Source organism: Pongo abelii, chromosome 6, assembly GCF_028885655.2.
Source record: "Pongo abelii isolate AG06213 chromosome 6, NHGRI_mPonAbe1-v2.0_pri, whole genome shotgun sequence".
Lineage (NCBI taxonomy): Eukaryota > Metazoa > Chordata > Mammalia > Primates > Hominidae > Pongo > Pongo abelii.
The window spans coordinates 99,580,868-99,607,289 of NC_071991.2; the positions used below are offsets into that span (position 1 = coordinate 99,580,868).

The following is a 26,422-nucleotide window of genomic DNA, read 5'->3' on the forward strand; positions in this document are numbered from 1 at the left end:
TAGCCTTAGAAAAGCTCACTTCATGTTGCATACTCATAACACCATCTCTTGACTATTTGCCTCATTAGGTCCCAATTAATTCTACTGCAAAGTTGGGGAGTTTTTCCTTGTTGGTAATTCTGGAAAAAATGTGCTGTCAAGAACCATTTTCTATAATGAAGACATTTTTGCCTGCCCCAAAGGCTAAAATGCAACTTCCACAATTTTAAGATATCCACTAAATACAAAAACTTCAGTTTCTTGGGCCTCATATTTGAGGCCCAAAATATCTCCATCGCATATCCCATGAGATGCAGAGCTACACTCCACCAACAATGGCCTTGTTCCCACTGGGCATCAGAGCAAGTGGGACTGGTCATGGCCTGGCACCACAACTAAACTCTGCAGAGCCTGAAGCTGCCCCTCCTGGAGATGCCACTCTTGCATTCCCACCCTCCCTGCCAGGGAAACCAGGCTGAGCAAGGCTTAGTGAAGGCCCAGCCTCAGAGGAGCTCACTGTTTTAAAACATGGAGAGAACTCTGAAAGGGAAAGGGGGATAAGGCCAAGGACCAAAACAAATATTTCCAAAGACACTTTCATGATGAAATTTGTTACAAAATTAGATGGTGATTTGAGGGATAAATTTTGGCTTCAAACCAGCTCAAGTGTGGTTTATTCTACAGGCTTCCCCAATTCTCTGTGGAAGAGATGCGCTTTCAAATTCTTATAAGCTTTTCTTTCTTTTTTGACAGGGTCCTGCTCTGTTGCCCAGGCTGGAGCATAGCAGCATGATCATAGCTCACTGTAGCCTCAAATTCCTGGGCTTGAATGATCCTTCTACCCCAGCCTTCCACATATGTGCATGCTACCATGCCTGGCTCATTTTTTAATTTTTATAGAGACAGGGTCTCGCTATGTTGCCCAGGTTGATCTCGAACTCCTGGCATCAAGTGATCCTTCCTCCTTGGCTTCCCAAAACGTTGGGATTATAGGCATGAGCCACTATGCCCAGGCAACTTTCTCACTTTCTGCTTGTATTATAGTTATTCATATAAGTGTCTTATCTTCTGCATTGACTGTAGCTTCTTGAGGGTAGAATTCATGTCTAATTTATCTTTGCCAACATCTGGCATACAGAATTAGTTCAAGATGAGAGAGTATCCAAAATGAATGAAGAATGCTTCTCAGCACAGGAGTGAGGAGAATGAGCTTCCATATGTGGCCCTCAGAATACTAAGCCCAGTCCTTCTCACTCGGTTCAGTAACTGCCAGAGGCAACATACAGGGTTGGTTAAGAGCACAGTCTGAGGGCCCACTGGCTTGAGTTCAAATCCTTCCATGAGATGTTTTGTGTCTCTGGATAAGTTACTCAACCTCTCTTACCCCTCAATATTCTCATCAGTGGCGTGGGAATAACACAGGAGTAGCTTAATATGAGGAGTAGCACCTACTTCATAGAGTTGTTGGGGAGATTAAATAAGTTAATATGAATAAAGCAGTTGAACAGTACCTTGCACATAGTTAGCAGTCAGTAGATAGTAGCTAGTATTATTATTTGTATGCACTGCTTCTCTGTGGCTCTGATTGCCAAACTCTTTAAATCATGAACACCATAGTAAAAAAAATATATATTTTTTTGAGACAGAGTGTCACTCTGTCACCCAGGCTGGAGTGCAGTGGTGTAGGGCAAAGAGAGATCAGACTGTTACTGTGTCTATGTAGAAAGGGAAGACATAAGAAACTTCATTTTGACCTGTACCCTGAACAATTGCTTTGCTCTGAGATGCTATTAATCTGTAACTTTAGCCGCAAACTTGAGCTCACAGAAACATGTGTTGTATGGAATCAAGGTTTAAGGGATCTAGGGTTGTGCAGGATGTGCCTTGTTAACAAAATGTTTAGAGGCAGTATGCTGGGTAAAAGTCATCGCCATTCTGCAGTCTTGATAAACCAGGGGCACAATGCACTGTGGAAAGCCATAGGGACCTCTGCCCCGGAAAGCTGGGTATTGTCCAAGGTTTCTCCCCATGTGATAGTCTGAAATATGGCCTCGTGGGATGGCAAAGACCTGACTGTCCCCCAGCCCGACACCCGTGAAGGGTCTGTGCTGAGGAGGATCAGTAAAAGAGGAAGGCTTCTTGCAGTTGAGATAAGAGGAAGGCCTCTGTCTCCTGCCTGTCCCTAGGAACAGCATGTCTTGGTATAAAACCTGATTGTATATTTGTTCAATTCTGAGATAGGAGAAAAACCGCCCTATGGCGGGAGACGAGACATGTTGGCAGCAATGCTGCTTTGTTATTCTTTACTCCACTGAGATGTTTGGGTGGAGAGAAGCAAAAATCTGGCTTATGTGCACATCCAGGCATAGTACCTACCCTTGAACTTAATTGTGATACAGATTCCTTTGCTCACATTTTCTTGCTGACCTTCTCCCCACTATCACCCTGCTCTCCTACTGCATTCCTCTTGCTGAGATAGTGAAAATGGTGATCAATAAATAATGAGGGAACTCAGAGACCAGTGCCGGTGCAGGTCCTCCATATGCTGAGCGCTGGTCCCCTGGGCCCACTGTTCTTTCTCTATACTTTGTCTCTGTGTTTTATTTCTTTTCTCAGTCTCTTGTCCCACATGACGAGAAATACCCACAGGTGTGGAGGGGCTGGCCCCTTTCACAGTGGCATGATCGCGGCTCATTGCAACCTCCACCTCCCGGATTCAAGAGATTCTTGTGCCTCAGCCTCTAGCTGGGATTACAGGTGTCTGCCACCACGCCCAGCTAATTTGTGTATTTTTAAGTAGAGGCGGGGTTTCACCATGTTGGCAGGCTGGTCTTGAACTCCTGCCCTCAGGGATCCGCCCGCCTCAGCCTCCCAAAGTGCTAGGATTACACGTGTGAGCCACTGTGCCTAGCATAGTAAAAATATTTTGAGCATACACTTTCAGTAAATGTATATTAATGTACTTTGTAAATTATATAGGCATAAAACTATTCAAATATATATTATATATTTAAACATATAAAATAGAATGTATGAGATAAATAAATCTGACATTTCTAAAACTTTTAATATTTTCTCGTCACACCAAAAAAATTGTGTTGTTCATTTGCTGGAGTACATGCTTTCTCTGGAGACGCCTACCCAACAGCACACCTTTGGTTGCCAGTAAATCTTGATGGCTTACTGGCTGCACAGATCCTGAGCATTTTGTAAAAATAAAGGAATTATTTTCAACATATAAAATGTGACAGATGCATAAAAAGAAGGCAAATTGGAAGAAATTAAAGAACAGAAAGGGTAAGCAGTGAAAGAGAATGTATATTGGGAAAACCAAAAGGAAAGATGACCAGGAAAAGGCCAAAACAAAATATCTTTGAATTGTACTTGGTAACTAGAATTTGTTGAGAAAAATTTTAGAACAGCTTCAGGTTTTAGATTTTCTCTCCAAAATAAAAATGAACCAGGATTGAATTACCCAAAGGGCAATCAGATATTTTTCTTGTTGCCTGTGGCATAACCCACACTTTTTACATTTCTCTAAGTTTATTTCAAAAAGGGGTGCCTAGTGGTCCAATTACCTGGCACTAGTCCAGGGTCCTCTGTGGGGCAAGAAAGGCGGGGGAATTCCTTAAGCTAAAATAATCAGCCTGAAAGAGTTGATGGGTGTCTATTTGCACAGCCAGCCACCTCACTTTTTGTTCTTAGTCTTTCCCAAGAAAATGACAACTCATAATGTTTACTGTAAGGACAGTCACACCATCCTATGACCTCTTCCATTTAAGGATCTCTAAGAAATAATGAGTTCATGAACTATTATCAGTACTGCTTTCACCTCCCATTTGCAGACATAATAGAATAAGAGGTGATCTAATCAAGGGAGGCTACCAGTCTAGTGGAAAAAAAGGGCCTGGAATCTGAAATTTTATCTATGTGACCAGGAACAAGTCATGTAACCTCAAGTTTCTTCATATATAAGAGGAGAAAGAAAATAACTGTCTACCTATCTCATAGGCCTATTAGAAGATGAAAAGAAAATGTGTATTCCAAAAGCACTTGGAAGACATGGACCCTGGCTTTTGTCTGTGAACCAGACAGATCCTGGAATGATCCTATCTATGATGTATGGCTTTAGGATGAGGAACTATAACGAACAAAATTTAACTGGAATTGATAGGGAGGGTTATTACAAATTATAACATGGAGAAATCATAGCTCCTGTGAGACATGCCACAGGCCCTTGGTTTGTGTCAGGCAAGGCACAGTGAGCAAAGCCTAGTTGTGTCACATAGAAGAGGGATCAAAAACATATCAAAAACCTAAACATAGGTTTAAAAACAAAAGAAGCAAACATTCTGATGTTTATTTTCCCTGTTTTTTTATTTTTGCCTTCAGACAATCTGACAGTTTTTTTTTTTTTTTTTTTAACTTTTGGCAAGTGTCATCTTACAAAGGATAAACTAATGTTCCAGGGGCAGCTTAAAGAGTGGGAGAGGGCTCCTACGGATTATCTTCCTTTTAACACATTCTCTTTTAGTTCTGTTCTGTGGATGCTCAACATGAAAAGAACAGATGTGCACATTAATTTAGCAAGTTCAGCAGTGCTTTAGTTGTCTGAGAGTGGTTCTTCCCCAATGGGAGTGGGCAAGAAGCCAGGACTGGTGTGGGGTGTTCTCAGCTTCAGCTGTTTTTCAGCCAAGAAAACATAGTACCCATGACTCCAGTATCCCTCGGAACCTTACAGACAATGGGAAACTGACAAACTGTCAAATCCCACATCCTTTGAAGTCTAGCAAATTTCTAATTCTTTTGAACTGCCCCCACAATTAGAAACACACTAGTGTCAGGAGCCACAGAGAATACTGTTTATTTATTTTGTTCACAGGCTTTGAAGAAAGAATAATGCCTAGGTATCTTGGCAAGAGTTCATCTGTGACTCCCAGTTGATTCCAGGTGTCTTGGGTCTCCAGGGGTATGTTGTTCTATTATAAAGTTTAGGAAACTATCCTTGGCATGGATAGCCAAGCAGCACAGATTTCCATAGTAAAACTCTTAATTATTCCAGGTTTTGTAGGGGGTTGCTTTCTCCACAAGGTACCAGATATCCCCACTCCCCTTCATTCTACCAGAGGAATTCCTTAGTTTCCTCTCCCAATACCCTGTAAAACACTTCTAAACCAGAGACCCTCTGGAATCTCCATCATAGACAGTTTAGTCAATTATTTCCTAATCATAACCTGGAGTATTGGATGAGAAGAGAGACTTTGCCAAGCAATATGGTCAAGAGACAAAAGATCCAAATGTCTGGATGTTCCACCTCCCCATACAAGAGATTTCAGAGCTTCTGCTGCAACAAAGGCCAATGATTAAAGTCATTTTGGAAAGGAGTCCTCCGTTGCTTCTGTTGCGAACCATAAACACAACTTGTAACCCTAGAGAAGAGGTGGAGTTATTGAAATCTCATGCTTTGATAATTACTGAATGACTTAATCTTGGAAAACAAATAGAAATCAATGTTGAGTTCTTTAAAAAAAATTGTTGCTACATGGAGCCAACACATCTAATCCATCTTTGGCATTACAAGTCAGTATGTGTCAAAGGCTACCAAAATCAGCTTTGGTTGAGCACCAGGGGGTGGAGTCTATCAACTGATGAGAATGATTGATGAGAATCTTGCACAAACAACATTTATAACTAGTTAGAAAGTTTAGTGATTCAAAGTAAGTATTTAAGATCAGAAGAGAGTCACTGGAGAATAATCCAGTTCTTGCTGTTAGAGCACATGAACTCAACCCTTCTTACACTCCAGACAGGAATGTCTGGAACAGGCTGGTCATAGGCCATTGGCGGGGAGGAAGATTTTGACTGGACTGTTGCTGAATGAGGTAGGTACTCCTGGGCCTTTCTGACCTGAGTATCCTTGTAGATGTTCCATACAAATTCTAGGGGTTTCAGTTCCGTAGCACAGATAGTCCAGAGTACAAGACTCAGAACTCTGAACCCTCAGTTTCCACTTAGAGTATGCCTGGAGCCACCCAACTTACTGAGCATTCCTGGGTCAGACCAAAAGTCAAATGAACAGCAATGACTCTTGCTCTGTTGTTCTCCCAACTATGAAGTAGCTTATGATTGTGCCACATGGCTGCCGCCCTTCCCAGTCCCTTATTCCAAATCCCTCCTCCTCTACCTCCTTTTCTATTTGTAAATCAAGATAAATGTTACCAAAGGGCAAATTTTAAAAATCAAAAGTTTATAATCTAAGAGAATGTATCATAAAAGGTTATGAAGATTAAGGGAGAGAAGGAGTATGTTATTTCAAGTGGTAGGCCGGGCAAGGTGGCTCACGCCTATAATCCCAGCATTTTGGGAGGCTGAGACGGGTGGATCACCTGAGGTCAGGAGTTCAAGACCAGCCTGACCAACATGCTGAAACCACGTCTCTACTAAAAATACAAAATTACCTGGGCATGGTGGCGCATGCCTGTAATCCCAGTTACTTGGGAAGCTGAAGCAGGAGAATCACTTGAACCCAGGAGGCAGAGGTTGCAGTGAGCCAACATCACGCTACTCCAGACTAGGCAAAAAGAGCGAAACTCCATCTCAAAAACAAAAACAAAAACACAAAAATACCTGCCACAGCTTTTAAAGAAAGGCTGGGTATGGTGGCTCATGTCTGTAATCCTAGCACTTCAGGAGGCCAAGGCGGGTGGATCACTTGAGGTCAGGAGTTTGAGACCAGCCTGGCCAACGTGGTGAAACCCCATCTCTACTAAAAATACAAAAAATTAGCCAGACCTGGTCATGGGCATCTGTAATCCCAGCTACTCCAGAGGTTGAGACAGGAGAATCGCTTGAATCCAGGCGGCGGAGGTTGCAATGAGCCAAGATCGTGCCACTGCACTCCAGCCTGAGCGACAGAACGAGACTCTATCTTAATAAAAAAAAAATAATAATAAAAATTTAAAAATCCAATGTGAAGCAGCTAGAGCAAGATTGAGGGTCTCAAAAAAGAAGGGGTCTGAAGAGGACAATGAGAGAAGTGGAGGTTCTAGTATCTCTACTGCCATTTATACTCCATAAGCCGAAGTCAGATACCTAAGTGATCATCAGACAACAAGGTGCTGACCTAGGTTACACCCTTAAAATTCATCAGTGGTGCCATCTGCAAGATATTAGTAAACCAGCTTGTGAAGAATATAAGCCACAAACCAGGCAGAAAAGAGAAGAGAGCAGATGAGGCTGAACCACTACCACAGACTTCCTTCTTTTGTGTAATTATAAATACTACCCACTGCATTCTGGTTTCAGGGCTTTAAAAAGCAGATTAACTGTCTCTATTAGAGATACTTTTTCATAATTAATTTCAGAGTCATTTGTTAATTATCTTTTATAGTTAATAAAAGACAAGAGGGAGCTATGTTTGGGTTTGGAGAACAATGACGATTATCTAAGTCTGAATCTTCGCCTCCCCTCCAAACCAGAAAATATAAAGAGAAAAGAAATAAAACTGCACAGGACCCATACATTTCATCATTACTAGAACTAAGAGAACAATACAGCCTTCAAATTACTTGTAGGTAGAGTAAAAACAAATTCAAACAGCTCCCTTAGCCTTCCTGCGGCTGCCACAAACCTAGAGATAGAGTGGGAGAGAGAATGCCTAAAAGACTGTGTCGTAAGAGTGGAGGGGTGAAGAGAGCTTAGAGAAACACAGACAAAATCATGCCGTATAAAAAAAACTGTTTTTTTTCTCTATAGTCACACCACTCTCAATACTTCCAGAACACTTCACTTCCGATACCAGATGTGTGGGTTTTTCTACACACTGACCAATTCTGTGACACCAACTGGATGTTCTACAATTTAATTCAATTCTGACATTAACTGGAGTTAGCACAGACCCCACAGGTTAAGAGCTCAATCCCAGTAGATTTCAGATGTCAATCGCAAGTCCCAGGTTGTCACTTGGACTTCTGATGAACCAGCTATATATTTGGGTTCCCATAACTACCTCCTTGGGCTTGATAATTTGCTAGGACAACTCAAATAATTCAGGGAAACATGTTTACCAGCTTATTATATAATAAAGGATGCCAATGAACAGCCAGATGAAAAGGTACATAGGGCTAGGTGTAGAGGTCCTGAGTGCAGGAACTTCTGTCCCCACAGAGTTGGAGTGCACCCCTCTCCTGGCATATGGATGTGTTCGCCAACTGGAAGTACTCTAAACCCTGTAGTTCAGGGATTTTTATGGGGGCTTCGTCATGTAGACACCATCAATTATTAGCTCAATCTCCAGCCCCTCTCCCCTTCCCAAAGGATGGAGAATGGAGCAGAAAGTTCCAAGATTCTAATCGTGGCCTGGCCTTTCTCATGACCAGCCCCCAACCAAGAACTCACCAAGAGTCACCTCATTAGAACAGAAGATACACCCAGGAAACTCCAAGGAATTAGGAGTTCTGCATCAGGAACCATGGTCAAAGACCAAATATTAGAACAAAAGATACCTATTACCCCTATTGCTCAGAAAGTTACAAGCCCTTTAAGGAGCTCTATGCCAGGACTGTGGACAAAGACCAAAATATATATATTTCCTATAAATCACACACTCACAAGAAGAGAAATTTTGACAACAGTAAGTGCCAAAATACTGAATAGATCTTGGTAGTTCATAGCACTTGAAAGTGGGGACACCACCAACATTCCTGGCAGCCAAGTCAGATGCATGGACATCGTCTTTAACCACATCTTCACACTCATCCCTCATCTGAACTGTCAACAGTTTCATGGATTTTGCTATCTAAATGTTCCCTAATCCATTTCCTTCTCCCCAGCCTCCCTGTTACTTCCCTTGTTCAGGTTGCTATCCTGTCACCCCTGGACTACAACAAAAACCTCTTATATTCCTACCTTCACTCTCCTTTTCCCCTTCTGCTCTTCAATCTAACTTCCACATTCCTTGTTAAAGTGATTTTTCTGACAGATAAACTTCCCTGGCATTCCCATGCTGGATTAGGTACCTTGCCTGAATCCTCCCATAGCCTCCTACATACCTTTATCACAGCATTATGACTAAAAGCATCCTTTTGGAATTAGACATTTTATACACTAGCTCATGTACTTACTTGTTTCATGACTTGGGAGAAGTTTTTAACCTCTTGGAACCTCCAGTTTGTAAAATGGAATTAAAAGTATTGCCTACCTCATAAAGTAGCAAATTAATACATGGAAAATACAACAGTGCCTGACATGTAGTAAGGGCTAAATTGTTATTAGCTGACAACCACCACATAGTATTGAATTTTTCTGCTTATATATCTGCCTAACCCACTAAACCTAGCCTCATCATTTAAAAAAAAAATTATAATGATTTCTGTTTTCAAAAAACAAACAGATTATCCATGTCCTCTACATGGAAAGTCTAATCCAAAATGTTTTGTGTTCAATCACTGAGCAAGATGGTCACATTTTCACAAAATTAATTAATCTGAGGCTGGGCATGGTGGCTGACGCCTATAATTCTGGCACTTTGGGAGGCTGAGGCAGGCAGATCACCTGAGGTCAGGAGTTCAAGACCAGCCTCGGCCAACATGGTGAAACACCATCTCTACTAAAAATACAAAAATGAGCTGAGGATGATGGCACATGCCAGTAATCCCAGCTGCTCGGAAGGCTGAGGTGGGAGAATCGTCTGAGCCTGGAAGAAAGAGGTTGCAGTGAGCCAAGATCGTGCCACTCCATATAAGCCTGGGCAACAGAGCAAGACTCCGTCTCAAAAAACCAAAATCTGAAATGAGATGGTTTGAGCATGATCTTACATGAAGGTATGGAGCAGCCTAATTAATCATCTAAGCTCTTTCCAACTTGCTAATTGCAAATAATATCCCAGTGTTGTACTAAGAAAGCTTAAGAATCGTTCCTAAGCTTAATGGACATGACCAAAGTGGCTGAACTTTGGGACAGCTACAGGCCACCTATGCGAGCACAGCCAGCCCACCAGGCTGCAGGGTAGAGAGCACAAAGAGCATTTGCTTATGACAGCCACAGGCTCAATGCTCACTGACAGTGGCTGTCCGCCTGCCCAGCTAACCTGTAGTTCTGTATGGCCTACACTCTAAGAATAGTGTTTATATATTTTGAATGGTTGAAAAAAAAAGCAAAAGAAGAATAATATTTCATGATATGTGAAAATGATATGAAATTCAAATTTTCAGTGTCCATAAATAAAGTTTTATTGGAATACAGCAACTCTCATTTATTTACATATTGTCTATGGCTGTTTCTATGCTCAATGGCAAAGCTGGGAAGTTGCAACAGAGACTGTATGCCTTGCAAAGCCTAAAACAGAAACTACCTGACCCTTCAAAACTTTACAGAAAAAAAAAAAGCCTACCCCTGCTCTAGGGTGCAAGCTCCTGTCTGCTTCACAATTGCAGTCACTGTAGGGGAATGAATCGCTGTGGGCTGAGTGAATTGCACTGCAGTCACTGTAGGGGAATGAAGCGCTGGGGGCTGAGTGAATTGCATTGCAGTCACTGTAGGGGAATGAAGCGCTGGGGGCTGAGTGAATTGCACTGCAGTCACTGTAGGGGAATGAAGCGCTGTGGGCTGAGTGAATTGCATTGCAGTCACTGTAGGGGAATGAATCGCTGTGGGCTGAGTGAATTGCACTGCAGTCACTGCAGGGGAATGAATCGCTGTGGGCTGAGTGAATTGCACTGCAGTCACTGTAGGGGAATGAATCGCTGTGGGCTGAGTGAATTGCATTGCAGCCACTGTAGGGGAATGAAGCGCTGTGGGCTGAGTGAATTGCATTGCAGTCACTGTAGGGGAATGAAGCGCTGTGGGCTGAGTGAATTGCACTGCAGTCACTGTAGGGGAATGAAGCGCTGGGGGCTGAGTGAATTGCACTGCAGTCACTGTAGGGGAATGAAGCGCTGTGGGCTGAGTGAATTGCATTGCAGTCACTGTAGGGGAATGAAGCGCTGTGGGCTGAGTGAATTGCACTGCAGTCACTGTAGGGGAATGAAGCGCTGTGGGCTGAGTGAATTGCATTGCAGTCACTGTAGGGGAATGAAGCGCTGTGGGCTGAGTGAATTGCATTGCAGTCACTGTAGGGGAATGAAGCGCTGTGGGCTGAGTGAATTGCACTGCAGTCACTGTAGGGGAATGAAGCGCTGTGGGCTGAGTGAATTGCACTGCAGTCACTGCAGGGGAATGAATCGCTGTGGGCTGAGTGAATTGCACTGCAGTCACTGTAGGGGAATGAATCGCTGTGGGCTGAGTGAATTGCACTGCAGTCACTGTAGGGGAATGAATCGCTGTGGGCTGAGTGAATTGCACTGCAGTCACTGTAGGGGAATGAAGCGCTGTGGGCTGAGTGAATTGCATTGCAGTCACTGTAGGGGAATGAATCGCTGTGGGCTGAGTGAATTGCATTGCAGTCACTGTAGGGGAATGAATCGCTGTGGGCTGAGTGAATTGCATTGCAGTCACTGTAGGGGAATGAAGCGCTGTGGGCTGAGTGAATTGCATTGCAGTCACTGTAGGGGAATGAATCGCTGTGGGCTGAGTGAATTGCATTGCAGTCACTGTAGGGGAATGAATCGCTGTGGGCTGAGTGAATTGCATTGCAGCCACTGTAGGGGAATGAAGCGCTGTGGGCTGAGTGAATTGCACTGCAGTCACTGTAGGGGAATGAATCGCTGTGGGCTGAGTGAATTGCACTGCAGCCACTGTAGGGGAATGAATCGCTGGGGGCTGAGTGAATTGCATTGCAGTCACTGTAGGGGAATGAAGCGCTGTGGGCTGAGTGAATTGCACTGCAGTCACTGTAGGGGAATGAATCGCTGTGGGCTGAGTGAATTGCACTGCAGCCACTGTAGGGGAATGAATCGCTGTGGGCTGAGTGAATTGCACTGCAGCCACTGTAGGGGAATGAAGCGCTGTGGGCTGAGTGAATTGCACTGCAGTCACTGTAGGGGAATGAATCGCTGTGGGCTGAGTGAATTGCACTGCAGTCACTGTAGGGGAATGAAGCGCTGTGGGCTGAGTGAATTGCACTGCAGTCACTGTAGGGGAATGAATCGCTGTGGGCTGAGTGAATTGCATTGCAGCCACTGTAGGGGAATGAAGCGCTGTGGGCTGAGTGAATTGCATTGCAGTCACTGTAGGGGAATGAAGCGCTGTGGGCTGAGTGAATTGCACTGCAGTCACTGTAGGGGAATGAAGCGCTGGGGGCTGAGTGAATTGCACTGCAGTCACTGTAGGGGAATGAAGCGCTGTGGGCTGAGTGAATTGCATTGCAGTCACTGTAGGGGAATGAAGCGCTGTGGGCTGAGTGAATTGCACTGCAGTCACTGTAGGGGAATGAAGCGCTGTGGGCTGAGTGAATTGCATTGCAGTCACTGTAGGGGAATGAAGCGCTGTGGGCTGAGTGAATTGCATTGCAGTCACTGTAGGGGAATGAAGCGCTGTGGGCTGAGTGAATTGCACTGCAGTCACTGTAGGGGAATGAAGCGCTGTGGGCTGAGTGAATTGCACTGCAGTCACTGCAGGGGAATGAATCGCTGTGGGCTGAGTGAATTGCACTGCAGTCACTGTAGGGGAATGAATCGCTGTGGGCTGAGTGAATTGCACTGCAGTCACTGTAGGGGAATGAATCGCTGTGGGCTGAGTGAATTGCACTGCAGCCACTGTAGGGGAATGAATCGCTGGGGGCTGAGTGAATTGCATTGCAGTCACTGTAGGGGAATGAAGCGCTGTGGGCTGAGTGAATTGCACTGCAGTCACTGTAGGGGAATGAATCGCTGTGGGCTGAGTGAATTGCACTGCAGCCACTGTAGGGGAATGAATCGCTGTGGGCTGAGTGAATTGCACTGCAGCCACTGTAGGGGAATGAAGCGCTGTGGGCTGAGTGAATTGCACTGCAGTCACTGTAGGGGAATGAATCGCTGTGGGCTGAGTGAATTGCACTGCAGTCACTGTAGGGGAATGAAGCGCTGTGGGCTGAGTGAATTGCACTGCAGTCACTGTAGGGGAATGAATCGCTGTGGGCTGAGTGAATTGCATTGCAGCCACTGTAGGGGAATGAAGCGCTGTGGGCTGAGTGAATTGCACTGCAGCCACTGTAGGGGAATGAAGCGCTGTGGGCTGAGTGAATTGCACTGCAGTCACTGCAGGGGAATGAAGCGCTGTGGGCTGAGTGAATTGCATTGCAGTCACTGTAGGGGAATGAAGCGCTGTGGGCTGAGTGAATTGCATTGCAGTCACTGTAGGGGAATGAAGCGCTGTGGGCTGAGTGAATTGCACTGCAGTCACTGTAGGGGAATGAAGCGCTGTGGGCTGAGTGAATTGCACTGCAGTCACTGTAGGGGAATGAATCGCTGGGGGCTGAGTGAATTGCATTGCAGTCACTGTAGGGGAATGAATCGCTGTGGGCTGAGTGAATTGCATTGCAGTCACTGTAGGGGAATGAAGCGCTGTGGGCTGAGTGAATTGCACTGCAGTCACTGCAGGGGAATGAATCGCTGTGGGCTGAGTGAATTGCATTGCAGTCACTGTAGGGGAATGAAGCGCTGTGGGCTGAGTGAATTGCATTGCAGCCACTGTAGGGGAATGAATCGCTGTGGGCTGAGTGAATTGCACTGCAGCCACTGTAGGGGAATGAAGCGCTGTGGGCTGAGTGAATTGCATTGCAGTCACTGTAGGGGAATGAAGCGCTGTGGGCTGAGTGAATTGCACTGCAGTCACTGTAGGGGAATGAATCGCTGTGGGCTGAGTGAATTGCACTGCAGCCACTGTAGGGGAATGAATCGCTGTGGGCTGAGTGAATTGCATTGCAGTCACTGTAGGGGAATGAATCGCTGGGGGCTGAGTGAATTGCACTGCAGCCACTGTAGGGGAATGAATCGCTGTGGGCTGAGTGAATTGCATTGCAGTCACTGTAGGGGAATGAATCGCTGTGGGCTGAGTGAATTGCACTGCAGCCACTGTAGGGGAATGAATCGCTGGGGGCTGAGTGAATTGCACTGCAGTCACTGTAGGGGAATGAATCGCTGTGGGCTGAGTGAATTGCACTGCAGCCACTGTAGGGGAATGAAGCGCTGTGGGCTGAGTGAATTGCACTGCAGCCACTGTAGGGGAATGAAGCGCTGTGGGCTGAGTGAATTGCACTGCAGCCACTGTAGGGGAATGAAGCGCTGTGGGCTGAGTGAATTGCACTGCAGCCACTGTAGGGGAATGAATCGCTGTGGGCTGAGTGAATTGCACTGCAGTCACTGTAGGGGAATGAAGCGCTGTGGGCTGAGTGAATTGCATTGCAGTCACTGTAGGGGAATGAATCGCTGTGGGCTGAGTGAATTGCACTGCAGTCACTGTAGGGGAATGAAGCGCTGTGGGCTGAGTGAATTGCACTGCAGCCACTGTAGGGGAATGAATCGCTGGGGGCTGAGTGAATTGCATTGCAGTCACTGTAGGGGAATGAAGCGCTGGGGGCTGAGTGAATTGCACTGCAGTCACTGTAGGGGAATGAAGCGCTGTGGGCTGAGTGAATTGCATTGCAGTCACTGTAGGGGAATGAAGCGCTGTGGGCTGAGTGAATTGCATTGCAGTCACTGTAGGGGAATGAATCGCTGGGGGCTGAGTGAATTGCATTGCAGTCACTGTAGGGGAATGAAGCGCTGGGGGCTGAGTGAATTGCACTGCAGCCACTGTAGGGGAATGAAGCGCTGTGGGCTGAGTGAATTGCACTGCAGCCACTGTAGGGGAATGAAGCGCTGTGGGCTGAGTGAATTGCACTGCAGTCACTGCAGGGGAATGAAGCGCTGTGGGCTGAGTGAATTGCACTGCAGTCACTGTAGGGGAATGAAGCGCTGTGGGCTGAGTGAATTGCATTGCAGTCACTGTAGGGGAATGAATCGCTGTGGGCTGAGTGAATTGCACTGCAGCCACTGTAGGGGAATGAAGCGCTGTGGGCTGAGTGAATTGCACTGCAGTCACTGTAGGGGAATGAAGCGCTGTGGGCTGAGTGAATTGCACTGCAGTCACTGTAGGGGAATGAAGCGCTGTGGGCTGAGTGAATTGCATTGCAGTCACTGTAGGGGAATGAAGCGCTGTGGGCTGAGTGAATTGCATTGCAGTCACTGTAGGGGAATGAATCGCTGGGGGCTGAGTGAATTGCATTGCAGTCACTGTAGGGGAATGAAGCGCTGTGGGCTGAGTGAATTGCACTGCAGTCACTGTAGGGGAATGAATCGCTGGGGGCTGAGTGAATTGCACTGCAGTCACTGTAGGGGAATGAAGCGCTGTGGGCTGAGTGAATTGCATTGCAGTCACTGTAGGGGAATGAATCGCTGTGGGCTGAGTGAATTGCACTGCAGTCACTGTAGGGGAATGAAGCGCTGTGGGCTGAGTGAATTGCACTGCAGTCACTGTAGGGGAATGAATCGCTGTGGGCTGAGTGAATTGCACTGCAGTCACTGTAGGGGAATGAAGCGCTGTGGGCTGAGTGAATTGCATTGCAGTCACTGTAGGGGAATGAAGCGCTGTGGGCTGAGTGAATTGCATTGCAGTCACTGCAGGGGAATGAAGCGCTGTGGGCTGAGTGAATTGCATTGCAGTCACTGTAGGGGAATGAATCGCTGGGGGCTGAGTGAATTGCATTGCAGTCACTGTAGGGGAATGAAGCGCTGTGGGCTGAGTGAATTGCATTGCAGTCACTGTAGGGGAATGAAGCGCTGTGGGCTGAGTGAATTGCATTGCAGTCACTGCAGGGGAATGAAGCGCTGTGGGCTGAGTGAATTGCATTGCAGTCACTGTAGGGGAATGAATCGCTGGGGGCTGAGTGAATTGCATTGCAGTCACTGTAGGGGAATGAAGCGCTGTGGGCTGAGTGAATTGCTTAAGAAAATGTGGCCATGTAAGAGGCAGAATTGGAATAAAAATTAGGACTCTTGACAGCTAGTCCCACATTCCCTAAATTATATTATTACTTTTGCTATCAGAGAGCTAATCCACACACTTCCACAGGAAAAAGAGCTTTGTCATTTAAATAGATGATTAATTTTTAAAATAAAATGTAGACAAAAAGGTAATTCTTTAACACCCAATTTTTTTTTCTTTTTTTTCTTTTTTTTGAGATGGAGTCTCTCTCTGTCGCCCAGGCTGGAGTGCAGTGGTGCGATCTCGGCTCATTGCAACCTCCGCCTCCCGGGTTCAAGTGATTCTCCTGTCTCAGCCTCCGGAGTAGCTGGGACTACACGTGTGCGCCACTATGCCTGGCTAATTTTTTTGTATTTTTAGTAGAGACAAGGTTTCACCATGTTGGGCAGGCTGGTCTCAAACTCCTGGCCTCAGGTAACCCACCCACCTCGGCCTCCCAAAGTGCTGAGATTACAGGTGTGAACCACTGCACCTGACCAACAAACCAATTTTTATTATCTGCTTTGAATACTGACCATCATCTATTGGTTTTAGCCTAGAAATGTATAATCATATAGCGTCTCTCTATACACAATTTGGGTGTAATAAATACATATACACATTGACATATGTATATGATCTAATATATACCAAGGTGTATACATATATTTAATTTACCTACATATACTAGACATAGATGTACCTTTACATATATTTGCATGTAAACACACATATATGCACACTTTCACTGCATACACACCTGTGAGTCCTTCTGGTGTATCCTAATGAAACCTGATTTTCTCCTGCTAATGACATTAGCGGCCAGACATTTCTTAATCAACTACCTCAACCTACTAACACTGAAATAATTAGAAATTTTTGTCTAGCTGCAAGATTTTCATTTAGAGATAATCTGCATAAAAAATACACATTCGTGTGTATGGATATTATATAAATGTATTTATATTATGCTTCATTCTAGGAAAGAGGAATGAGAAATGCAAACTAGATGAAGAGTATAAAAAGCAACCAGAGGCCAGGCGCAGCGCCTCACACCCATAATTCCAGCAGTTTGGGAGGCCGAGGCAGGTGGATCAGCTGAGGTCAGGAGTTCGAGACGAGTCTGCCCAACATGGTGAAATCCCATTTCTACTAAAAATACAAAAAATTAGCCAGGAATGGTGGTGCATGCCGGTAATCCCAGCTACTTGGGAGGCTGAGGCAGGGGAATCACTTGAACCCAGGAAGCGGAGGTTGTAGTGAGTCGAGATCATGCCATTGCACTCCAGCTTGGGCAACAAGAGCGAAACTCCGTCTCAAAAAAAAAGCAACCAGAGTAAATAATTGGATTTATTCCATTGGTTCTATCAAAACAACTTATTAAGATGGAACTTCTAATATGTCTGAACTGTAACACTGCATTTAAGCCAATTTCTTTGCCATACTTGGCTGTCTGTTATTTAACTGACCTCATAAAATCCTCAAGAAAACGATTTCTTAAGAAATGCTCAGTTACAGCTGCATTAAACATCTTCTCCAAAATGCCTTTCAAGAGCACCAAATAATTTTAGTGTAACATAATCATTGAATGTCTGTTGTTCTCAGAAAAGAACTAACGTTGGAGAAAGTAATTAAAGCCAGATCCTAAAAGTCAATACATCTGAGGCTCCAGACACTGACTCTGCATGTGCTATGGTTTCCACTAAACACTAAAATGAGGTAATTTTTTATTCTTATTATGTTCACAACTCTTGCAAAACCTAACCAGGGTAAAAAATTTATTCATTTTTTTCTCATTAAGCGAATTATGTAGTGTGTAAATTTTCAATGTCTTGTGCTAAAAACAGAATCTCTCCTATAGTTACCTTTTCTAAGTAACGAGAGAGCATTCTTGATAAAGTGCAGATAATCTAAACATCTCAATTTACTCACTTTATTTTATTCTCTTTCCCTCTCTTTTTAAATCCAGGTAAGGAATTGTGAAATTAGTTTGTAAGTCACTTTCTCCTCCCCCAGCTTTGTCTGTTGCCTTTTGGGACTTAATAATTGGGCTGGAGGAGGCAAGGGGAAAGATTACCATATGCCCAGAAGTATGAACCTTGGAAGAGGTAAAACTGGTTAAAAGCCACAACACAGACACACACGTGCCAAAAGCAGGGAGGAGAAAAAGAAGGATGAGAAATGATGAAAAAGAAGGATGAGAAATGATGAAAAAGAAAAATTTCAGGGTTGAGGGTGAGGGGAGGGAACTCAGAGTACTGGTCAATAGGTGCAGCAAACCACCATGACACACACATACCTAGGAACAAACCTGCATGTTCTGCACATGTATCCTGTTTTGTTTTGTTTTTTTAGAAAAAAAAAAGAAAAATTTATTGTTCATGAATTTGAATAGAACAACTAATCTTTTAGATTACTGAAAATAAATACATGTCAGTTTGTAAAAGATTAAATTGTTTTAAAGATATGCCAGAACTCAGCTGTATGGTCATATAGTTAGCAAATGGGTAAATGCTTTCATCTACAATCTCAGAGCACCTAAAAATAGTACAATTTTTAGGCTCCAAAGAGTGAAAAGAAAAATGTCTGGACCCCATAGAATCAAAAAAGAATGACAGAAAACACTGGTCTCCTGATACTTAACACAAAACTTTGGCCAATACTCCTTCATCGCAAGGATGAGAGGAGCATCTAAAAATTAATCAATGATGCATATTAAGAGGCTATGTCATCACCATGGTACGTTTCAATATTTCTAAATGATTTCTAGTTATTGGTCAAATATAATTGATCACCATATGAGAAATATAACCCAGTATTAAAAATGTTAATATTTTAAACTGTTTTGTCTAGTCTATCACCTTGTCAAAGATCTTTTGAAAGCCTGACTATATCATATTCATAGATAAAGCTTTGTATAAATGCATGTTTAACCCTTAAGTTAATTGCAGCAGGTAAACCATGGCTTAACTTTAGAGGAATCTTTCAACTTTTTCTCTTAGTAGGTTACATACATCTAAATGATTCGTAACCCTTTTTGTTATTAAAGAGTTACAATCTTTCCAATATGGAAGTTTCTAGTCCTCTCTGGGATATTTGTTTTGTGTTCATTTATTTAACTCTACACTATTAAATATACTACCAGGCAGATTTCTTAGGGACTTCTTAGAACATTAGTATCCCCGGTCTAAAATTGGGGGAAATTGACATTATGTGACACTAATGCTCCTTAAAGCAGATTCCCTTAAGTATGATTACATTGTTCCCAGTGAGAAACAGCAGACCCAGTGAGAAACAGCAAAAATAATTTGAAAACATTTTTTCTCACTAAGCTGTCAAACAACCATTCAGAACAGCAGTTCTCCGTTTCTACCTTTCATTTCCATAAAACTGTCACTGAATTAGTTTGCTGAGAAGGTATAAGACTTTGGGCCAGTCATTTAAGCCCTCTTGGCCTTTGAGGTAATTTTTTATTCTTACTGCCTTAACATTAGGGAGTTGCTTTAGATGTTTCTAAGATTCTTTCAACTCCAGAAGTTTAGAATTCAATGCTAGAGGTCTAGAGCATCTTTTGACCTGGAATCCTCTACAGCCCACTAGTTGGGATGGTATTTTAACACTCTCCTATTAGTCATGTTAACACTTCTTGGAAAGTCTACTTCAAATTGACAGAGATAATTTCAGGTTTGCCATGCTCTGTGGATTTCTCAGTTGTTATTGCATTATCTTCCTATTTGTGGGATAAACCCTTTTATAGGTTTTTCTTTCTCTCTTTCTTCCCTCCCTCCCTCTCCCTCCCTCCTTCCTTCCTTCTTTCCCTCCCTCCCTCCCTTCCTTTCTTCCCTTTCCTTCCTCTCCTCCTCCTTCTTTTCTTCTTCCTCCTCCTCTCCTCCTCTTCCTTCTCCTTCTTCTTCTTCTTTCTCTCTCTCTCTCTTTCTCTTTCTTTCTCTCTCTCTCTCTTTCTCTTTCTTTCTCCCTCTCTTTCTATTCCTGCTTTAGCTTCCGGTTTTTATGAGTGGTTGGGGTTTTAAACTCTCAAGGCACATTTATCTAGAACTTCCAATGTGTTTCAGTGCTTGCATTCCTAGGTTACTGCTTCCCTTCTTGTTCAATACATGTATGACACATGACTTTGGGGTTTTTTCTAACAGCATATTGATATGCTTAAAGTGATGAAAAAATTACACTGTGGCTTGCTCACAATATGTACTTTATGACTTCCTACATATCACTTAAGATTAGGTCTAGGAATTTTACTTTTCTCGCAAGCTCTTGAAGAATCAATTGAGCATGTAATCATTTATCCTAGCCAATTACTTATCTCATGCTTTCCATTCCCATAAAGGATGTTAGGAACTATGTTTGAGTAACTTAAGTTCCTAATTGTTGAGTATCTGGCATAACTTTTCAAACTCCCCCAACTTTCATGATTAGATCATATAACATTTCTATCGACAGAATACTTTGTTTATATGAGAAGACTTTTACCACACTACAGTTCATCGCTCTCCATGTAAAATATTCCTGTTTATTTTGAATCTCACATGAGGAAGGGAGAGAGTAGACAGGGAAAAATGGGAAAATAAATCTCAATCACTTTGGCTGTGGAAACCTAACTAAGAGCCTGGAGGTGAACTTGGTTCAACTAAGATCACATATGTGTTGTTACATTTCCAATCCATTTCTGTTTTTTCTAATGTGACCCACAAAATTTATTCAATTTGTACTTAATTAAACTAAAACTTTCTGCACAGCAAAAGAAACAGTCAGCAGAGTAAACAGACAATGAACAGAGTGGGAGAAAATCTTCACAATCTATACATCTGACAAAGGACTGAAATCCAAAATCTACAACAAACTCAAACAAATTAGCAAGAAAAAAACAAACAGTCCCATCAAAAAGTGGGCTAAAGACATGAACAGACAATTCTCAAAAGAAGCTATACAAATGTCTAACGTTTAAGGCATTAATCCATCTTGAATTGATTTTTGTATAAGGTGTAAGGAAGGGATCCAGTTTCAGCTTTCTACATATGGCTAGCCAGTTTTCCCAGCACCATTTATGAAAAAGGGAATCCTTTCCCCATTGCTTGTTTTTCTCAGGTTTGTCAAAGATCAGATAGTTGTAGATATGCAGCATTATTTCTGAGAGCTCTGTTCTGTTCCATTGATCTATATGTCTGTTTTGGTACCAGTACCATGCTGTCTTGGTTACTGTAGCCTTGTAGTATAGTTTGAAGTCAGGTAGCGTGATGCCTCCAGCTTTGTTCTTTTGGCTTAGGATTGACTTGGCGATGCGGGCTCTTTTTTGGTTCCATATGAACTTTAAAGTAGTTTTTTCCAATTCTGTGAAGAAAGTCATTGGTAGTTTGATGGGGATGGCATTGAATCTATAAATTACCTTGGGCAGTATGGCCATTTTCACGATATTGATTCTTCCTCCCCATGAGCATGGAATGTTCTTCCATTTGTTTGTATCCTCTTTTATTTCATTGAGCAGTGGTTTGTAGTTCTCCTTGAAGAGGTCCTTCACGTCCCTTGTAAGTTGGATTCCTAGGTATTTTATTCTCTTTGAAGCAATTGTGAATGGGAGTTCACTCATGATTTGGCTCTCTGTTTGTCTGTTATTGGTGTATAAGAATGCTTGTGATTTTTGTACATTGATTTTGTATCCTGAGACTTTGCTGAAGTTGCCTATCAGCTTAAGGAGATTTTGGGCTGAGACAATGGGGTTTTCTAGATATACAATCATGTCATCTGCAAACAGGGACAATTTGACTTCCTCTTTTCCTAATTGAATACCCTTGATTTCCTTCTCCTGCCTAATTGCCCTGGCCAGAACTTCCAGCACTATGTTGAATAGGAGTGGTGAGAGAGGGCATCCCTGTCTTGTGCCAGTTTTCAAAGGGAATGCTTCCAGTTTTTGCCCATTCAGTATGATATTGGCTGTGGGTTTGTCATAGATAGCTCTTATTTTGAGATACGTCCCATCAGTACCTAATTTATTGAGAGTTTTTAGCATGAAAGGTTGTTGAATTTTGTCAAAGGCCTTTTCTGCATCTATTGAGATAATCATGTGGTTTTTGTCTTTGGTTCTGTTTATATGCTGGATTACATTTATTGATTTGTGTATATTGAACCAGCCTTGCATCCCAGGGATGAAGCCCACTTGATCATGGTGGATAAGCTTTTTGATGTGCTGCTGCATTCCGTTTGCCAGTATTTTATTGAGGATTTTTGCATCAATGTTCATCAAGGATATTGGTCTAAAATTCTGTTTTTTGGTTGTGTCTCTGCCCGGCTTTGGTATCAGGATGATGCTGGCCTCATAAAATGAGTTAGGGAGGATTCCCTCTTTTTCTATTGACTGGAATAGTTTCAGAAGGAATGGTACCAGCTCCTCCTTGTACCTCTGGCAGAATTCGGCTGTGACTCCTTCTGGTCCTGGACTCTTTTTGGTTGGTAAGCTATTGATTATTGCCACAATTTCAGAGCCTGTTATTGGTCTATTCAGCGAGTCTACTTCTTCCTGGTTTAGTCTTGGGAGGGTGTATGTGTCGAGGAATTTATCCATTTCTTCTAGATTTTCTAGTTTATTTGTGTAGAGGTGTTTGTAGTATTCTCTGATGGTAGTTTGTATTTCTGTGGGATCAGTGGTGATATCCCCTTTATCATTTTTTATTGCCGTCTATTTGATTCTTCTCTCTTTTCTTCTTTATTAGTCTTGCTAGCGGTCTATCAATTTTGTTGATCCTTTCAAAAAACCAGCTCCTGGATTCATTAATTTTTTGAAGGGTTTTTTGTGTCTCTATTTCCTTCAGTTCTGCTCTGATTTTAGTTATTTCTTGCCTTCTGCTAGCTTTTGAATGTGTTTGCTCTTGCTTTTCTAGTTCTTTTAATTGTGATGTTAGGGTGTCAATTTTGGATCTTTTCTGCTTTCTCTTGTAGGCATTTAGTGCTATAAATTTCCCTCTACACACTGCTTTGAATGTGTCCCAGAGATTCTGGTATGTTGTGTCTTTGTTCTCATTGGTTTCAAAGAACATCTTTATTTCTGCCTTCATTTTGTTATGTACCCAGTAGTCATTCAGGAGCAGGTTGTTCAGTTTCCATGTAGTTGAGCGGTTTTGAGTGAGTTTCTTAATCCTGAGTTCTAGTTTGATTGCACTGTGGTCTGAGAGACAGTTTGTTATAATTTCTGATCTTTTACATTTGCTGAAGAGAGCTTTACTTCCAACTATGTGGTCAATTTTGGAATAGGTGTGGTGTGGTGCTGAAAAAAATGTATATTTTGTTGATTTGGGCTGGAGAGTTCTGTAGATGTCTATTAGGTCCACTTGGTGCAGAGCTGAGTTCAATTCCTGGGTATCCTTGTTAACTTTCTGTCTCATTGATCTGTCTAATGTTGACAGTGGGGTGTTAAAGTCTCCCATTATTATTGTGTGGGAGTCTAAGTCTCTTTGTAGGTCACTCAGGACTTGCTTTATGAATCTGGGTGCTCCTGTATTGGGTGCATATATATTTAGGATAGTTAGCTTTTCTTGTTGAATTGATCCCTTTACCATGATGTAATGGCCTTCTTTGTCTCTTTTGATCTTTGTTGGTTTAAAGTCTGTTTTATCAGAGACTAGGATTGCAACTCCTGCCTTTTTTTGTTTTCCATTTGCTTGGTAGATCTTCCTCCATCCTTTTATTTTGAGTCTGTGTGTGTCTCTTCATATGAGATGGGTTTCCTGAATACAGCACACTGATGGGTCTTGACTCTTTATCCAATTTGCCAGTCTGTGTCTTTTAATTGGAGCATTTAGACCATTTACATTTAAAGTTAATATTGTATGTGTCTAACAAACATACGAAAAAAAATGCTCAACATCACAAATGATCAGGGAAATGTAAACCAAAACCACAAGGCAAAACCATCTTACTCCTGCAAGACTGGCCATAATCAAAAAGTCAAAAAATAATAGATGTTGGCAGGGTTGCAGTGAAAAGGGAACACTTCTGCACTACTGGTGGGAATATAAACTAGTACAGTGTGGACACTCCTTAAAGAGCTAAAAGTAGAACTACCATTTGATCCAGCAATCCCACTGCTGGGTATCTACCCAGAGGAAAAGAAGTCATTGTATGAAAAAGATACTTGCACAGGCATGCTTATGGAAGCACAATTCGCAATTGCAAAATCGGGGAACCAACCCAAATGTCCATCAATCAATGAGTGGATAAAGAAATTGTGGTATGGAATACTCTTCAGCCATAAAAATGAAATAATGGCATTTGCAGTAACCTGGATGGAATTGGAGACCATTATTCTAAGTGAAGTAACTCAGGAATGGAAAACCAAACATTGTATGTTCTCACTCATAATTGGGAGCTAAGCTATGAGAATGCAAAGGTATGTGAATGATGCAATGGATTTTGGGGACTTGGGGGAAAGGGTGGGAAGTGAGTGAGGAATAAAAGACTACAAATTGAGTACAGTGTATACTGCTTAGGTGATGGGTGCACCAAAATCTCACAAATTACCACTAAAAAACGTACTCATGTAACCAAACACCACCCATTCCCCAAAAACCTATGCAAATAAGAAATAAAGTGAATTAATCCGTTTTTTGAAAAATTTCAATCTTAATTCTTTAACAGATGATCTTAATGATCTTACCTGAATTCCATCATCAGTGATTCTATAACATTCGGATACAGAAAGTTCCTTCAATTTTTTATGTCTGGAAAGCACATTCAAACCCTAAAAATATTTAATATAAAGATCACTTTGTGATTATCATTTAGTATGGAATATATAGTTCCAATAACCATTTATACAAACTGACAACATAAAAAACCATTTACGAAAACTAAAAAATTTTAGCTGCTGTCATATTTCTTTACACTTAACAAATCATAAGACCACTTAGGTTAGGCAATGCCATTAAGTAAAATTTTCAGGTTGTCTCTGATGTTTTACAAAAGCTTTTATGGAATCCCAGAGTCAGAAAACTCCTTAGGAGGTTACTATCTTGCCACTTGTTTCCAGATAAATATCTGAATCAATATAAACAAATCCAACTTACTAATTTATTTTGAAGATACTTCATGTGGATAAAGAACCTATTAATATATTTTTATTTATGCCTAACCAAAACATCTAAAAATCTTTAGCTCATTTTATAATGATTAGTCCCTTGAAGAGGAAGAGAATAGATCTTTATATAAAGGCCTAGAGACAGATAATCATTCAGTCATAGATCACTTCTTTTTCAGGTTAAAGGCCTTGGATTTTTTTAATTTAAAAAAACAGATTGCACTTTCAGCCTTAATTTTTTTTATGTGTGCTTGTGTTGTCCCATTTCTCAGTACTTTTTCCCCAAATTTACTGGCACAACACTCAGATAAGGAACTGATTAATGTGGCTTATTGATGCCATCCTTCTGTTTTTCAATCAGGATCACATTACTTTTATGTAATCCCATACAATGTACTTCCTAAACTAGGTGGACAAGAGCAGGGTTGTTCCCCCCACCACCCCCCAACCCACCCCCCACCCCCCGCCATTCTATGATTCCAGGGCTGGCTGGCAGGGAAAATACCAGAAATGACACATAGATTTGTCCTTTTTATATTTTATTTGCAGGGTTGGTTTATATTTTATCGATCTTAAATACAACATTTGGACCACAATTTAAAATGAGCTATGCAAATATTATATCTTGTTTTTTTTGTTTTGTTTTGTTTTGTTTTGTTTTAATTCCCAATGCACAGATTGGGCCTTCTCATTAAAAAAAAAAAAAAAAAAAAAAAAGCCTGTATTAAGAAAAATGTGTTTTATTTAAGCCTCTGCTTAAACTATGATTTCTAATTTCTTTTAATGGTATTGCATACCACTCCAAAATAAAATCTGTGAATTCTTTTAACTTTTTAATAACTTTTATTTGCATTTATTTTATGCTGAATTTATTCCTGTGCCATAAGTTTTTGTTTGTTTCTTCAGTTTCTTCAGGAATATCTTTTTCTTCTACACAACCTCATTCTTTCAATTTTATTGTTGACTGTGGATTCTTTTGCTAGGAACACATTATGTTTTCTGCCTCCCAGTTTCAAAACAAAGTCTGACCAAATCCTGTGGAGCCATCACATGTGGTCTGGGTTCCAGATGTGGATGCTATTTTATTCATGTTAAAAGAATTGGAAGAGTTTAGATATTCCCCAATAGAATCCAAATTGTTTGAACACAAATATCAAGTAACAGATGCAAAGTTTGTCTCTTTACCCTATACTTGATAATAGCTAAGTATGTTTTAGTACCCTATACAAAATTTATCCTATGAAACTATCTCTGAAGTTTTCACTTAGATTTCACTTTTATGTAGTCAAGTTAGAATTTTTTAGATGAGCTGTAAATGAAGTGCATTTGCTAAATATGACATATAACAGCATATATGCTTACTACTTTATTCAAAATCATTAAAAATTAAAATATTAAAACAGAATGCCATGTCTCATCACTGTAATTGTTCATTAAAACATA

At 42.0% G+C, this 26,422-nt stretch overlaps 2 protein-coding genes across 28 annotated transcripts in view; one reads left to right on the plus strand and one right to left on the minus strand.

The window, feature by feature from the left end:
• FAM185A (family with sequence similarity 185 member A) overlaps positions 1-26,422 on the plus strand; it is a 191,567-nt gene that overhangs the window by 102,322 nt on the left and 62,823 nt on the right. The window contains exons 11-12 of one of the 6 annotated variants that reach the window (XM_063726109.1): positions 16,880-17,032; positions 17,503-17,667. The exons of 3 other annotated variants lie outside the window; for them this stretch is intronic. Coding sequence is in view for 2 of the 3 variants with exons in the window: in XM_054559642.2 (XP_054415617.1) it covers positions 16,880-16,906 (27 nt within the window). In the remaining variant the exon portion in view is untranslated. Of the gene's footprint in view, positions 1-16,879; positions 17,033-17,502; positions 17,668-26,422 lie in introns of those variants that run through there. 2 more of the 6 variants (XM_054559642.2, XM_054559643.2) reach the window with 2 other exon arrangements.
• Positions 1-26,422, minus strand: part of FBXL13 (F-box and leucine rich repeat protein 13) — a 277,460-nt gene that overhangs the window by 25,186 nt on the left and 225,852 nt on the right. For 20 of the 22 annotated variants that reach the window (XM_054559623.2, XM_054559618.2, XM_054559619.2 and 17 more), the window contains one exon: positions 24,560-24,643. The exons of the other annotated variants lie outside the window; for them this stretch is intronic. In XM_054559623.2, coding sequence (XP_054415598.1) covers positions 24,560-24,643 — 84 coding nt within the window. The remainder of the gene's footprint in view (positions 1-24,559; positions 24,644-26,422) is intronic. 22 annotated transcript variants of the gene reach the window in all.